This window comes from Pipistrellus kuhlii, unplaced genomic scaffold (assembly GCF_014108245.1).
Source record: "Pipistrellus kuhlii isolate mPipKuh1 unplaced genomic scaffold, mPipKuh1.p scaffold_m20_p_23, whole genome shotgun sequence".
Classification (NCBI taxonomy): Eukaryota; Metazoa; Chordata; class Mammalia; order Chiroptera; family Vespertilionidae; genus Pipistrellus; species Pipistrellus kuhlii.
Genome location: NW_023425522.1, coordinates 78,919 through 95,890, shown reverse-complemented (window position 1 = coordinate 95,890; position 16,972 = coordinate 78,919). Strand labels below are relative to the sequence as shown.

At 47.9% G+C, this 16,972-nt stretch overlaps 1 protein-coding gene across 1 annotated transcript in view; it reads left to right on the top strand.

The window, feature by feature from the left end:
- DHRS7B (dehydrogenase/reductase 7B) overlaps window positions 1-16,972 on the top strand; it is a 56,258-nt gene that overhangs the window by 3,484 nt on the left and 35,802 nt on the right. Inside the window, exon 2 of the mRNA XM_036452078.2 lies at window positions 15,739-15,920. Coding sequence (XP_036307971.2) covers window positions 15,739-15,920 — 182 coding nt within the window. The remainder of the gene's footprint in view (window positions 1-15,738; window positions 15,921-16,972) is intronic.

Here is a 16,972-nt window from a genome sequence, read left to right as displayed (position 1 = left end):
CCCCCAAAAGTTTCCAGCCATGTCTGAGAGGCAGCCTTGGGGCGGAGGCAGGCAAGGAGCAAGCTGTTCCGGTCCTGGCTGCTCCGGGCCTGGCCTCTGTTGTAGAGCTAGTTTATTTAGCCTTTTAAAAGATTTGCAGATATACCAAAGGAACAGGAAGGAGTTAAAAATACTGGGTTTTTCAAAGAAATGCTTTAAGAAAAAGCACAGAGAAGAAAGACCTCTTTCCCTTTGGCAAAGGGAAAGTTACTTTTTAAAAAAATATATTTTATTGATTTTTACATAGAGGAAGGGAGAGGGATAGAGAGTTAGAAACATTGTTGAGAGAGAATCATCCATCAGCTGCCTCTTGCACACCCCCTACTGGGGATGTGCCCGCAACCAAAGTACATGCCCTTGACCGGAATCGAACCTGGGACCTTTCAGTCTGCAGGCCGATGCTCTATCCACTGAGCCAAACCAGTTTTGGCAAAAGTCACTTTTTAAAGTTTATTTATAGTGCAGCAAAGTGTTGGACTGCGGAACGCACAGCCTGGGGACTATCCTGGAGATGAGTTTCCAGTGAGCGCCTTGCAGTTGTGCATGGCTAGGGTGCCCTCCAGTGGTCAGATCTAGCCCATTGTTTCTTACACCTACACTGATTTAAAGAAAAGTATTATCTGTGGTTCCAGATCCTGCGACTTCCAGTCAAAAAAAAGTTTTGTCTCTGGTAGTTAACCCTTTGAGGACTTGTCCTCTTTCATGTTAATGATGCCATTTCGCACACCCATCCAGTTATGACATATGAGGCCTTTCTTTGGTTGGTGATGCTATGATTGTAACGGAGAAGTGAACTCTCATTCCTCTGTTCTGCAAGGCCATAAGCATGGAAATGGGAATGGAGATTGACTGTCCTGTAAACTTAGCTTCGAAGCTTCTTGCCAACCAGTCACCAATGTAAGAAGTTCAACAAATTCCTTTGGATTCTACCTCTGTATCTTCTTAAATTCACAGTAGCCCAAGACTTGGCTTATTGGGGGGAGAGGCATGCTGATGGCCACGGAATTAATTGAACATTGCTTATGATAATTTGAGGTTCTTGCTGCAGTTAGCTCCTATTTTATTCAGTAAGGACATTAAGTTTTGAATGGAAATGTAAATTTTTCCAGGTTTATGTGAGTAGAGCTTAGCTGTTGCTAAATTGGAAATTACTGGTATATTAGTAAACTATTATTTCAAAATTTTCTATGCGTATAGTATTGTAATCCAGATTGGCTTAACATATTAGGTAAACTAGCTCGAGGAGGTTGTACTGAGTTCCTGTTAAGTAATGAGCTTATTTATATTATTTTATACAGAATATAAAAGCCTTGTATTCTGTTTGGGTGATCAGACTGAATTTAGGGATCTGTTTACCACCTAGACATTATGAGAATCCTTCCTTGTTAAGGCTTCCATTAAGGATTTTTTTTTTTTTTTTTTACATGACCCCCTATTTGATGCACTTAAGAGTTAAAAAGTAGCCCTAACCAGTTTGGCTCAGTGGATGGAGTGTCAGCCTGTGGACTCAGGGGTCCCGGGTTCGATTCTGATCGGGGGCATGTACCTTGGTTGCGGGCACATCCCCAGTGGGGGGTGTGCAGGAAGCAGCTGATTGATGTTTCTCTCTCATCAATGTTTCTGACTGACTGTCCCTCTCCCTTCCTCTCTGTAAAAAATCAATAAAATACAATATATATATTTTTTAAAAAGTTAAAAAGTGGGATTTAGAGTCTAAATACTTGTTTCAAATCTCTTTTGCCATTAAAACAATTTTTTAAAAATTGATTTGAGTGAGGGGGAGAGAGAAAGAGAGAGAGAGAGAGAGAGAGAGAGAGAGAGAGAGAGAGAATGAGTATCATTGATCGGTTGCTTCCTGCATGCCCCACACTGGGGATTGAGCCTGCAACCCAGGCATGTGTCCTGACTGAATTGAACTGTGACCTCCTGGTCCATAGGTTAATGCTCAACCACTGAGCCACACCAGCCAGGCCTTTTTTTTTTTTTTTTTTTTTGCCATTTGCTAGCTATGTGACTTAAGGAGTTTTCTCATTTAGCAAATGGAAATAACTATCATACCTACCTCCTAGGATTGCCACGAGGATGAAATGAGATCATGGTTATGAAGTTTATTTATAGCCCAGAGTCTTGGCACATTGCAAACACTAAAAAAGTTAGTAATTGCTATTAATATTTTTTCCACAACAGCTATATATGATAACAGGCTAAAAATTAACTTTTTAAAAAATATATATTTTATGGATTTTTTTACAGAGAAGAAGGGAGAAGGATAGAGAATTAGAAACATCGATGAGAAAGAAACATATATCAGCCTCCTCCCTCATCCCCCACAACTGGGGATGTGCCCATGTGCCCACAACCAACGCACATGCCCTTGACCGAATTGAACGTGGACCCCCCTCCCCCCCAATCCGCAGGCCGGTGCTCTATCCACTGAGCCAAGCCAGTCAGGGCAAAATCAACTTTTTTTTAGTTTTAGTTTTTTGTGGTTTTTTTTTTTTAGAATCTGTATAGTAATATTTTTTTAGTTGCCATGTATTTTTTGTTTCAAAACAAAAAAATTAATTATATTAAAAATAAAAATGTGCTTTTGTTTGGAGTTGTTATGAATTTCTTCCTACTGCATCCAGAGGCATGAAGGATTGTGACGTTAGCCCTCATGGCGCTCTGTAATATATAAAAAGCACTAAACGCAGCACAGTCCCTTTCCTGTCGTTTGCCAGGTCTTCATAGAGAATGAGCTTTTTCTCTCATGTTAGCCTGGAGATTTTACAACAAAACAATGGTTCCTACATCCCTGTGTGTGTTCCGCGAAGGGTCCAGTCCGGCAGCTTGCACAGAGTCGCAGTTTTTGCAGGCCCTGACTGGAATAGCAGTGGGCCCTGAAGTCCCAGTTCCTGAACAGCGGGAGTAGGCCTACTGTGAGGGAGCCCAGTGTGCAGTGGCTCATTTCTCACGCGCTGCTGGTTTGTTCAGTAACGTTCCTGTCCAGCCCCTGTGCTCAGCACAGGAACAGCACTGAGCACTGCTTCTTAGGACACAGGAGAGACCGCATGCTGGTGGATGAGTGACAGTTTTCTGGGAGTGCTGGCAGGAGGCACTAGGCCATTCTGGCTTCCTCCTCAATCTTGGGTAGAATATTGCACTGTGTAGAAGCAAATCAATTAATGAGAAGGGGGATAAAAAAGAGAAGGTCACTTCATTGTTCATGGGGACATAAGGACAGAGAAGGAAATTTAAACTAATTAATTTGGCCATCCATTAGTTCTAGGCACAGCAAGGAATGAGATTGATATGTTCCTTTTCTTTGTTTCTTCTCTTTACTCTTTCTGACATTACCTGCCATGTTTCTAGATAGAAAACCCAGCAATTGTTGTGATAATTGCTGTCATTTATCTGGGCTTCTTAACATAGGTGTACTTATCTAATCCTTTCTGCAACTGTATAAGGCAGATATTAGATTTATTTTGCAGGTGAGGAAACTGGTTGAAATATTAAATAGCTTAACCAAAAACACTCACTTAGCTTGATTTTTGGCTTTCAAACCAAGGTCTGCCTGGTTCCAAACACCGTTTACTGTATCGATAAACAGTTGAAATTATTATTCACTCCTCTCACTTATATTCTAATAGAAATATGGTAGCTGGCAGCTTGATCTTAGTGAAAAAGCAAGACAGGCTTAAATTTAAAGAGATATTAGTTAGCGGGGGAAACCCACTGAATTGTAAGAAATAGTTATGCCAGAGGGAAGGTGTGATTGGACATCTGTAGCAGCTGACACCAGGCCAAGGGAACTGGATTCAGTGAGGAAATGTGAATTTATACAACAAGAAGAAAGTTTTGCAACGATTAGTATCCACCCCCAACTTTAAATGAAGGATAATTACTTTTTTTCCTCTCAACATTTTTTCCCCTGTGCAACCTACTTCAGTGCCTGTAGCCGAGGGGCAGAGGCGGGCGTGGTTCGGGGCCGCAGCTTGCTCTGGCATGGGCATGCGGCAGTCCAAACCCATGCACGCCTCTCAATGTCTGTACTTAATTTGGCACAGAGAAGACTTTTAAGTAGGAATATTTGAGAGACACATTTCTCTTTGACTATGTTTGTACTATTGTCAGAATATTTGTTTCTAGCAGTAGAAAAAATTCTACTTAAAAGTCCTTGTAGCCGAAACCGGTTTGGTTCAGTGGATAGAGCGTCAATCTGCAGACTGAAAGGTCCCAGGTTCGATTCCAGTCAAGGGCATGTACATTGGTTGCGGGCACATCCCCAGTAGGGGGTGTGCAGGAAGCAGCTGGTCGATGATTCTCTCTCATTGATGTTTCTAGCTCTCTATCCCTCTTCCTTCCTCTCTGTGAAAAAATCAATGAAATATATTTAAAAAAAAAGAAAAAAAGTCCTTGTAATAGGGAGAAGACTTCTGGTATGGCAGAGTGAGGAAACTGGAAAATCTCAAGAAAACAACTGTAAAGCAGGATAACATTGTCAAAAACAATCATATCAGAGGTCTGGAAATCGACCAAAGATAGATATACAACAAATTGGGAAACATTTTTTTAATGAAAAACCACTGAACATTAGGTAAGACCAGTGAGAATCTAGTATTATTATCTGGGGTTATGGCTTTTATCCCATAATCCTAGCTCATCAGTCAATGCATTAGTTTTGTTTTTGTGTCTTTTTCTTAACTGTAGATTTTTTAAAAAATGTTTTTTATTGATTTCAGAGAGAGGAAGGGAGAGGGAGAGAGAGAAACATCAGTGAAAGAGAAACATCAATCCTGCACACTCGTACATGCTCCCTGATCAGTAATCGAACCTGTGACTTCCGGGTAAATAGGATGATGCTCAACCCCTGAGCCACGCCGACCGGGCAGTGCAGTAGTTTAACCAAGGCAGGGCAGTTGTGAAGACCAGCATCTCACTGTTGGAGGAGGCCAAGTATTTGGAACAGAAAACAGCATCCTGCCAGAAGCTTTGTCAGTAATGGTAGCAACATTGGTGGCAAGTGAGTGGTGAAGGCTAACAGCTTTGCTAGTTTGAGGCTGTGGCCCTAATTGGGCAAATAGTGGCCAGGTGGACTAGCTGGGAATTTCACAGAGATCCTGTAGTGAGACAGCTGTAGACAGGCTTGATAAACTCCCACAGATCCCTGCTGCACATACAGGAGAAAAGTGAGAGGGCCTGATGGAGAGGAAAAGCTGAGGAAGACTTGAAAAATGTCTGAACTCAGTGTTTTCCTTGCCACACACAGATCCACCTGCAAAAGCTGGAAGCTGGGTTTTTTTTTTTTTGTTTGTTTGTTTTTTTGTTTTTTTTGTTTTTAGGCACAAACTTTGAGATATGTAATTAATTGTTATTAGAATGAGCTTTTGACCTAGTGAGCTTTTCCAAATTCTAATCAAACTCTGCTGCAGAGCCAGGTACACCCACACAAGTGCTGTAGACAAAGGATGGGGCCATGCTGTGATTGGCATTCTTATCTCCACCAGTCTGAGTCCGTGTTGTTTACCATGTTCATAGTTAGTTTTTAACTGTTTTGCGTTAACATGTTTAACCCCGTTATAACCTATAGGTGACAAATCATATGTTGAAATTTCTGGTAATAAGAAACATGGGGTTATGCAATAAAGGAACATAAAATATTTTGAAACTGACAAATATTGCAATTTGAGTGGTGAGTTGCAGTGGTATTGAGTTGGAATGACTTTGGAGGAGAAAGATTAAACTGGACAAATTGAGGTATATTATGTTTCAGCCAGATTATGAAAATGAAACAAAACCTCAAAACTACAAGCGTATCTTTTGGGTATGTGGCTGGGAATTGGGCATCAGCTCCTGTTGCCTTGTAGCCTAGTGTTGGTTCAGGAGAAGGAAGGAGTTCGAGAGCTGAAAAGCAGCCTCCGAAGAAGAGCTCCTCCTGGAACTTTGACCTTTAGCTTCAGGTCCTGGTCAAACTGGCCACAATCAAAGGTGCAGATGCAGAGCTGGCAAGGTGTTCCCAGTGTCAGGCTTTGGGGAAGATGGTTGGGTGCATTTTCCTACAGAGAGTGTTTGCAAACAACATAGGAATCTCAGAGGGCTGGTGAGTGTTAGCTGGTGACTCCTGCAGAGAGCAGGAGAGAATCTGAGACTCAATCTTGAAGGTCAGTGTGGGCCTCGTCCAGGGAGCACAAAGGAGCTTTTTCAGGCGGTGCTGTCCCAGCTTAATTGCTACACCCTTTGTGAAAATTTCCCAGTCTCTAATCAAAATCAGTCACCTTCCCCTGTGTGCTCTGTAACTAGAGTCTTAATTTATTTATCCAGCAAATGTTTCTTGACACTGTACCACAGAAGGCAGTGAGACGGAGACAGAAGTAAAGCCAGGGGAGAGAGTGCTTAGTGAGAAGAACACTTGGGGAATTTCCAGAGCACAAGGTCTTCAGGGTCCACATCAGGTTTGGGAATCTTGGAAGCATCCTGAGTAAATACCTGAGTGAAGGTGGTCAAACAGAATGGCAGTGGGATGAAAAATTCTTTAGAGGAGCTCATTCGCAGGTTTGAGATGGCAGAAGCAAGGATCGAGGAACATAAAAACTGTCAGTAGAAATTCAATATGAAGAACAGAACAAAGGTTGAAGATAAATTAACAGCCTCAAAAATCGGTGGGACATCGAGTGAACTAACATTTGGGAGTCCCAGAAGAAGTGTAGTGAAGGAATGAGGCAGAAAAAATATACTTGAGATAATGTCTAAAAATTTCCAAGTATGATGGGAAACATTGTATTAGTTTCCTGTTGCTGCTGTAATAAGTTACCGCAAACTATAATAGTTTAAAACCTCACAAAATTATTACCTTGTAATTCTGGAGATCAGAAGTCTTAAAATCAAGGTGTCAGCAGAGCTGTGATTCTTTAGCAGGCTCTAGCACATGTGTCAAACACAAGGCCCTCGGGCCAAATCCGTCCCGCCAGGCCTTGCAATGTGGCCCGCACCGCGCTGTCATCACTGCACTCCGCTGCGTTTCCATCACAATGACAGTTTATGACTGTTCAGTAAACCATTCGGCCCACGATTTAGGCTGGATTATAGATTTTGGCCCCTTCTCTGATTGAGTTCGACACCCCTAATCTATTATCCTCCCCAAATCTCCCTCCCCTCCCCGCTGTAATTTGACAGTCTGCTTGTTGCTTTACTGTCTCTATATCTATCTTTTGGTTCATCAGTTTATAATGTTCTTTATTATCCATAAATGAGTGAGGTCATGTGTTGTTTCTCTTTCATTGACTGGCTTATTTCACTCAGCATGATGTTCTCCAATTCCATCCAGGTTGCTGCAAATGTTGAGAATTCCTTCTTTTTTATGGCAGCATAATATTCATTGTGTAGATGTACTACAGTCTTTTGATCCAATCATCTGCTGACGGGCACCTAGGCTGTTTCCAAATTCTGAGAGCCAATATTTTTAAACTTCTAATGCCACTTCTTCAAAATAGACTCACCCAGGCTGTGGTATTTTGTAGAAGAGCCACACGCAAGGGACCAAAGAGCAGCATGTGGCTTGTGAGCCACAGTTTGCCGACCATGGTCCTAGGACAAAAGAAACTAAGGAGAAAATAAACAAATGGGACTACATCAAAATAAAAAGCTTCTGCAAAGTAAAAGAAACCATTAACAGCTAAAAGGGAACATACTGTATGGGAGAACATATTTGGCAATGATCCATCTGATAAAAGGTTGATATCTAAAATACATAAGGAATTTATACAAATTAACAAAAGGAAGACAATCCAATGAAAAAATGGGCAAAGAATCTAAATAGACACTTCTCTAACGAGGACATACAGATGGTCAAGAGAAATGAAAAAATGCTCAAAGTCACTGATCATCAGAGAGATGCAAATTAAAACAATGAAGTATCACCTCACACCTGTAGAATGGCTACCATCAACAAACCAACAAAGGACAAGTACTGGTGAGGAGGTGGAGAAAAGGGAACCCTCGTGGACTGCTGGTGGGAATGCAGACTGGTGCAGCCACCGTGGAGAACAGTATGGCATTTCCTCAAAAAATTAAATAAGGAACTGCCATTTCTCCCAGTGATCCCCCATGTAGAAACATATCCTGAGAAACCCAAAAACACCAATCAGAAAGAATATATGCACCCTTATGTTCATAGAAGCACACTTTACAGTGGCTGAGATCTGGAAACAGCCCGCGTGCCCATCAGCAGATGAGTGGGTAAAAGAACTGGTACATTGTACCATGGGATACTCTGCAGCTGTAAAAAGAAGAGTTTCTTACCCTTTGAGACAGCATGGAGGACCTGGAGAGCAATAAGCCAGTCAGAGAAAGACAAGTATCACATGATCTCACTCATGTGTGGAATCCAATTAACAAAATAAACATAAATGGAGTGGATCCAGAGGCATGCAATGGAGTTCAGAATCTCAGAGGGAAGGCAAGGGAAGAAGAGGGGCAGGGAGTTTTATGCATATACAAACTGGACACACAGGAGGCCATGCATATATAAGGTGGTGGTGAGGACTTGGGGGGAGGGGGTTGGAAGAATTCAGTGGGGGCAAAAAGGGGATGTATGCAGTGCTTCTAACAATACAATTATAAAACAATCCCAATAAAGATTAAAAATAAAATAAATGATTGTCATCAAACATAGAGGAAGACTAGATCAACTCAGGGAGGGAGAACATGAACATAGAGATAGTAAAAAAAAAAAATTCACAGAAGCCGTCAGAAATTTGAAGTCAATAACAAAAATGAAGGATACAGTAAAGGATCAAATCAGTGATTTGGAAGACAAGGTAGAGAAAACACCCTGTCAGAACAGCAGGAAAAAGAAAGAGTTCCACCCCAAAAGAGGACAGTTTTAAGGGACCTCTGGGACAACATCAAGTATCCCACCATTTGTATCACAGGAGTACCTGAAGGAGAAAAGAGACAGCAAGTGATTGAAAACCTATTTGATGAGATAATTACTGAAAGCTTTCCTTATCTGGAGAAGCAAATAGACATACAAGTCCAGGAAGCGCAGAGTCCCAAACAAGATGAACCGAAAGAAGCCTACACCAAGACACATCATAATTACACTGGCAACGATTAAAGACAGAATTAATTTTAAAGCGGCAAGAGAAAAGCTGTTATCTACAGGAAGGCTCCCATAAGACTGTCAGTCAGCTGATTTCTCAACAGAAACTTCGCAGGCCAGAAGGGATTGGCCGGTAATATTCAGTTATGTATAAATATTTCTCTCTTCCACATCCTGCACAGCTAGAGAGGGGTCCAGTTCCTGAGAAGGAGCAGCTGGAGATGAGAAAATGAAAGAAAGAAAAGGTACTTCTCAGAGAAGGAAAATAGAGACATTCATCACTGTCAATCCAGTATTACAAGGAATGTTAAAGAGACTTAAGAAAAACAAGGTCAGGACAAAATGATATCTGAATAACAAAATGACAATAATTATCAATAATCACTTTGTGGTGAAGGCCCTGGGGGTGGGGATGGATAGAGTCAATGGGGAAAAAATAGGGATGTCTGTAATGTTTTCAACAACAAGAACAAATTTAAAAATAATCACTTTAGATGTAAATGGTTTAAATGCTCCAATCAAAAGACTTAGGGTGGCTAAATGGATAACAACACCCATACATTGCTGTCTACAAGACACCCACTCTATCATCTGTCATGTTACTCCTCACCTGAAGATATTTTCCATTGCCTTTTTAGAGAGAGCAGAAAAAAGAGAAAGAGACGGATGGACAGACAGACAGACATCAATGTGAGAGAGATATTGATTGGTTGCCTCCCACAGGTGCCTTGACGAAGACCAGGGATTGAGCCGAAACCGATGTCCATAGGCCCTTGACCAGATTCAAAGCCATGACCCTTCGGTCCTCCAGCTGATGCTCGGTCACTGAGCCAAAATCAGTGGATAAGGCAAGAGACCACTTTAGACTGGAAGACATACACTAAGTGTTTTGGTCATTGTGGGTGGGATTATAAGTTGTTTCTTTTTGTGCTTTGCCTCCACAATGAGCCTTGTTGGGTTTGTGTGTTTTCTAGGAAAAAGGTTGAGGTCACTTCTCCATCTTCCAGTCATACTAAGTTCATTTTATAAAGCACATTAGAAATCAGAATTGTTTTTGAGTCAAGATGTCTAGGTAGCCAGCACAAGTGCTATTGTGTGTGTGTGTGTGTGTGTTTAAGAGACTTCCAGTTTCCAGTGATGAAGTGCTGTTTTTTTAAAAACTGAGCTAATACTTTGGCTCATAGTCACTGTTAGCCTCTGGCCCCTGTTCCCTGTCGTCAGCCTGCATGGCAGGGTCCTGGTGGGGGCTGCGGGGCAGTGCGGGCCCAGCACCTGGCTGGAGAGCAGAGCCCGTTCTCCGTGTTTCTCTTCCCAGGACTGGACATTCAGAGCTGGTCTGGAATACTCTCCAGCCTTTCTTTGGCTTTTATTTTTACTAATGCCAGCCTGACTCCTTTAACCAGGGCTCTAAGGCTGGCATCCCAAAGTACAGCCTACAGGCCACTTGTCTGTAGCTCGGTCCCGCATTCCAGAGAAGGCTGGCTGACCAGAAAGCAGCCCCTGGCCTCGAGTGTCCGTCCCTCTGCCCAGGTCAAAACACCGGAGAGGGCACAGCCCCGGACCCACTGTCACATGAACTGCTGTCTGAGGTCAGACCGTCTTTCTGTCCAGCAGCTGCTTCTCGTTGGTTTCTTCACTCTGGTTTTACTTTCTGAACATAGACACCTATTTTCAGCAATGGGTGCTAAGCAGGGTCCTTACTTTATGTCACCGTAGATAACTGAGCTGCTTCAAGCTGCTGGCAGTTATGCAGTATGAGCACGGGTGGCGGTGTGTGGGGCTGACGTCCTAGCTGCTCTTTGTGCTACTAAGCTCCTTCTTGCTGCATGATTTCAGCATCCTGCCCTTGAGCCCGATTTCTTCTGCATAACGTGAAAGATTTCGTCATGACTAATCCTTTTACAGACCTGAGATTGTTGTTAGTTCTTTTATTTTATTTTATTTTATTGATTTTTTACTGAGAGGAAGGGAGAGAGATAGTTAGAAACATCGTTGAGAGAGAGTCATCGATCAGCTGCCTCTTGCACACCCCCTACTGGGGATGTGCCGGCAACCAAGGTACATACCCTTGACCGGAATCGAACCCAGGACCCTTCAGTCTCCAAGCCGACGCTCTATCCATTGAGCCAAACCGGTTTCGGCCTGTTGTTAGTTCTTAACCTTGAAGGGTTTTCAGATTTCCTCCTTTGATTTATGGATGTGTCTCAGGGTTTAATTTCTGTGTGGTTTCAGAGTAGATGCCAACAATCCGTTTTTATTAACAGTACAAATTTAATTTTTTTTTTATAATTGCTTGAGGAAAGAAAGAATATTAGGAATTGATTCCATCTGTGAAATGTAGAATTTTAATCAAGTATGAGAAACAGAGGAAATGGCATAAAGGTGACATTTCTGCTCAGCTGATTTCTTGATGCCAGCCTTGTTTCTGGTTTGAAGTTCTGAAAGCCCCTTTAAAGAATCTCTCAGTGCACAGAATCTCTCTGTGGACCAAGGGGTCCCAGGTTCGATTCCGGTCAAAGGTCCTGGCCAGGCTCACGCATGTGTCTGTCTCACATGGTGTCTCTGTCTTTCCCTCTCTCTTCCATTCTCCCTAGAAGTACCCCCGGGTGAGGAGTAACTATAGAAGAACCCCTCAGTGGAGAGTAAGAGGGCAGCTGAGTTCTGATCACAGTGAGAGCCCATGAGCTTTCTGGCTGCCCAGCCGCAAGGAGCTCGCCTGAGAAGGAACTTTCCACCTTTACCCTTCAGTCCATAGCTCCGTGGTTGTGACACATGAAAATCCCAGCAGATGGGCTTCATGTGTGATGGGCTGACGCTGCTCACAGGCCATGCTCAGGACACTTCCTGGCAGTGTGTCCGTCAGACAGTGTGCTCTACCTCCAGGCCATGTGTGACCTGTGTTCCTGTTTGAGGGGGTGGTCCTACCTTCTGTCTCTTCTGGTCTCTTCCCCCCCCCCCCCAACATCCTTGCCCTGCTTCCGGTGTGGCTCCCCTCTTTCTGCAAGCTGGTCTCCCAATGCTGGACATCGTGAGCGAGAGTCCCCCACCTCTCCTTGTATATCCTCATCACACCTCCCCAGTTAGACCTGAAACCTGCAGTTAAGAAGCCTTCCGGTATAAAATGCAACATCTACAAACCCATTAAAGTCCTTCTTGTATGCCATTGTCAGGGAACTAGGCCCCCTTTGAACTCGCTTCGCATAGGAGGCTTATTTCCTCCCCTGGATGTGGCCAGCCAGGACGCGTGCTTCCTCCATCTTGGGGCTGTCCCCTCGCTTGGAGAAGGCCCCAGACCCACTGCCGCAGCGGGCGGAGCCAGCTGGCTCTCTCTCTCCGCGTGCTGACTGCCAAGGGTGAGATGGGAAGGGTTGGCTCAGCTCCCTAGTTGCCCAGGGAGGCCCAGTGGCCCTGGGCACGGGGTGACCACAGGCGCTGCAGAGGGGAAAAAGTGGGTCCACAGGAGTCTGAAAAACTTCCAGGAAGAGTTGCCATGGCTAACATGACCGCTTCCCCTGGTCAGGAGGGTTACCCTGAAATGGAACGTGGTTCTCTCAAATGGACGGCTTGCTCTGATGTCTTCCCATCGTGCACCTCATCAGGAGGGAGCTGGGCACGCCCTGCTGATTTCTAACCTCCCAGCCTCTGACTCTGAGCCCTGGTCCACCTGAAGGTCCCTACAGGAGCGCCAGTGGGCGAGGCAGGTCCTGCTTGGCCAGTACCACGTTGGCCGGTGCCAGGAGGTCCTGTGGGCAGGTGCCGGGGAGCCTGGAGTGTGCACTGTGTGTAGCTGCTCTTGCCTCGCGCCGGAGCTTGTCTGCCTGGTGCAGACCGGCGGGCGGGCGGGCGCAGGCGCTGGCTAGCTTTGCTGCTGCTCCAGCGGGAGCCTTGGCGGGGTGTGTGTGTGTGTGTGTGGGGGGGGGGGGGGGGGGTTGTGCTTCCCTCTCCTCCCGGGCGAGGAGGAGCAGCAGGACGGAGCGCAGCGTGTGCTCTCCCGGCTGTGTTGGCCCCGTTTCTGAACCGACCTTGGGATACAGGATACTAATGTTGAACAAAGTTGTGTGTCCCCCCCGTCTGTTGATTTAATGAAAGGCGTGAAGGTGTGAGATTTAATTAAAACCACAGAGGAGTTTAGGAGTTCCCTTTGTGGAGAAGAAGCCACTTTTCATAAACTAGGGGCTCGGACAGGTTCAGGTGGCTGCTCTGGAACCGGCGCCTGGGCCGGGAGGGCGCGGGCGCGGGCGGCAGCTCCGCTCTGGCACTCACCGGGCCTGAGAGCGGACTGCACCCGCTTCACAGGTGAGCGTCCTCAGGCTGGCCGCGCAGCCCTCCCTGCCTGCAAGTGGCTGAGCCAGACAGGCTGGCGCCCGGCTCCTCCTGGGACCCTGCTCCGCCTTTCCTTCCAGCCGGTCTCTGATTGACACCCGAGAGTCCGGAGGCAGCAGCTTGTTACCCTCCCCCACACCCTTCAGTGTAGTGGGTGCGCGCACACACAGCCCTCCGTGCAGCTTGCTCAGCCCCAGGCCGTAACACACTCACACACACACACACACACACACACACAGCCCTCCGTGCAGCTTTCTCAGCCCCAGGCCGTAGCACACTCACACACACACACACTCACACTCACACACACACACACACACTCACACACACACACACACACACACACAGCCCTCCATGGAGCTTGCTCAGCCCCAGGCTGTAACACACTCACACACACACACACACTCACACACACACACACACACACACACACACAGCCCTCTGTGGAGCTTGCTCAGCCCCAGGCTGTAACACACTCACACACACACACACACACACACACACACACACACACAGCCCTCCGTGGAGCTTGCTCAGCCCCAGGCCGTAACACACTCACACACACACACACACACACTCACACACTCACACACACACACACACACACAGCCTTCTGTGGAGCTTGCTTAGCCCCAGGCTGTAACACACTCACACACACACACACACACACACACACAGCCTTCTGTGGAGCTTGCTTAGCCCCAGGCTGTAACACACTCACACACACACACACACACACACACACAGCCTTCTGTGGAGCTTGCTTAGCCCCAGGCTGTAACACATTCACACACACACACACACACACACACTCACTCTCAGCCCTCCGTGGAGCTTGCTCAGCCCAGGCTGCAGGTGGGAGCGGGGTGTGGGTTGTCCTAGTGCGGCTCTGTCCTGTTGTGAGCAGTGTCCCCCACGCCCTGCTGTCGAGGCCCCAGCTGGCCTCGCGGCTTCCGGGCCCGGCTGGCAGTTCCGTTGGGACCTGCCTCACCTAAGGAGCTGGGTTGCCGTGGGTAAAGCTCTCCCCACCAGCTGTCCCGCTGGGCTGAAGTCCTGTCCCAGCCCTCTCCCAAGTTTATTACCTAAAGCTTCTGAGCTAGAATTACCTCGGGGCCTCCCTATGTTTTATGTCAATTGCTATCATTTTGTGGTAAAGTGACACCGACAAACTGGCCCAGAGTCACTTCCCTGCTCCCAGGCGCCAGGGGCTGTTGGGGCCCAGCACTCCCTGGACCAGCTGTGTCCGGGACCCTGGCCTGTGCCTCCGGGCCAGCACTGCCCAGTTAGAGTCTGACACCTTGGAAACCACCTCAGTTATCAGCTCAGGCTTGGCACATTGGGGTGAGAGCGAGATGCAGCCACTTAGTGGGCAGTGGCTGGGTCTTTCCGAAGGAGGTTAAGTGGGGTGGAGGGCAGTCATGTTTACAGGTGCTTATCCAAGGATGCCAGTGAATTTTTTATGGTGCCTGCGAGTCTAAGTGCATTTGGACAGCAAGTGAGAAGAAAACACTGAACTAGCTGGGCTCACAGCGGAAGTTGTTGTGGAGCCTTTGCCGAAGAGCAGGCTCGTTCGACAGGACGGCCCACCCGACCTGGACCTGCGCGCTCGGGGCGTGTCTGTGCTGCTCAGGGAGCTGTGCTTCCCGGGCCTGAGTGGTCGGGAGGGAGCAGAGGGTTTTAAATCGAGGAGCTGGGGTGGCCTTTGGGAGGGGGTGTTACAATGAGTGGTTGGAAGCCCTGGGCTGTCACAGGCGCGCCCCGGCGTTCCAGCTCTTTCCGGGAGGCTCCGGCATGCCCAGTGCCGCGGTCCTGAGGTGGGCTGAGGGGCCACTGTGTGTCAGATGCAGGTGCCCGACAGGCACTTCTTTCAGAGTGACCAACACAGCGTGGGTGCTCACTCACTCTCTCACCCTTGACCTCTAATGCCTTATGTCTCCCCTCTTAGCGGGCATTGGGGCGCAGGCGAGTGATGGGGAGGCCTGAGGAGTGAGGAAGTTGGAGGCAGTTGTGGGAGGAGCAGATACGGCTCCTCAGGTCTGACAGCACGCTGTCTCCACAGTAGGCCGAAGGGGAACGGTGAGGACTGGTGTGCTGGTGCCTCCGGGCCCCCACAGCCTCTGAGAGGGAGCAGCACGCTCCGGCTGGACACGAGGCGGCCACGGGCCCGGGCGTGTCTGCTGGACGCAGAGCCCAGGTCCTCCCAGGAGAGCCTGGGCTCTCGTCCGACTCGGGCAGGGGTGGCCCGTTTCCCGTTTCCCGAGATGCCACTGGTTTACCTGGTTTGGTTCTTGCAGGAGGAGCTGGCTGACGGTGCGGGCCATGGACGTCGTCACCTCTGCGGCCGCCCTGTCCCTGCTGTCCGGCTGTGTGGGCCTCCTCGGCCTCCTCTTCAGGCTGCGGCAGCGCTCGCGGATGAAGGCCCACCTCCAGGACGCCGTCGTGGTCATCACGGGCGCCACCTCGGGCCTGGGGCGAGGTGGGTCCCCGGGCAGTGCCATCTGTCAGGCGTGGCAGACTGTCTGTCTGTCAATGCCATCTGTCAGGCGTGGCAGACTGTGTCTGTCAATGCCATCTGTCAGGCGTGGAAGGCTCAGCGCGGGGGACACAGCGCGGGTGGAAGTAGGTGGAGTCACTGGAGACTTGGGAGCAAGGTCTGTCCCTGTGCTCAGTCCAGCTCCTGAGAGCAGGAGCATACGTGCAGGAGACTTCAGCCTCAGCGTGGGGCGAAGGCCGGGAGGAGGGCCATGGCCCCTGGAGGCCATGTCCCCCAGCAGGCAGCCTTGCTCAGCTCCAGGCTGAAATAGGGCTTTTTATGTAAAGGCCCCGATTTTCAAATATGGACAGTTCAGGCCCTCTGTGAGGGCCACACAGCACCCCTAGTTTATAGCCTTTTTGTTGTTGTGAATCCTCATCTGAGGGTACTTTTTCCATTGATTTTAGAGACAGTGGAAGGGAGAGAGAAATAGAGAAACATCGATGAGAGACACATCGGTTGGTTGCCTCCCACACTGGGGCCGGGGATTGAACCTGCAACCCAGGTATGTGCCCTTGACTGGGAATTGAACCATGACCCTTTGGTGCGCAGGCCGACTCTCTAACCACTGAGCACGCTGGCCAGGACTCCGCATCTCTTCTTGCCTGGGCCATGCCTGCAGCCGCACCGGACACAGCGTGGCAGGGCTGGGACCAGCATGCGTGATGCCTCAGCTCCCCGTTTCTTCAGCCCAGGCCCTTCCAGTTCAGGGAGCACCTGCACTGCTGGGTCCTTCGGTCGCCGCCCTCCTCCCAGCAGATGAGTTTGTAGAGCTGTCCTTAGCTCCCTTCCAAACAGGCGAAGGGGCGGTATATGTCACCCCTAATTCACACCCGCCCTGCGTGGATTCGTGTGGAGAGGTGAGCGGTGACGCCCGCTCTCCCGAGGCCCACTCCGCAGTGCAGTGGCCCCTTGGCATGGCAGGGACAGGACTCCACCTATCGCTGGCCGCCAGCCGGGGAGAAGGCCCGGGTCGTTTTGAGTTAAAGTTACTT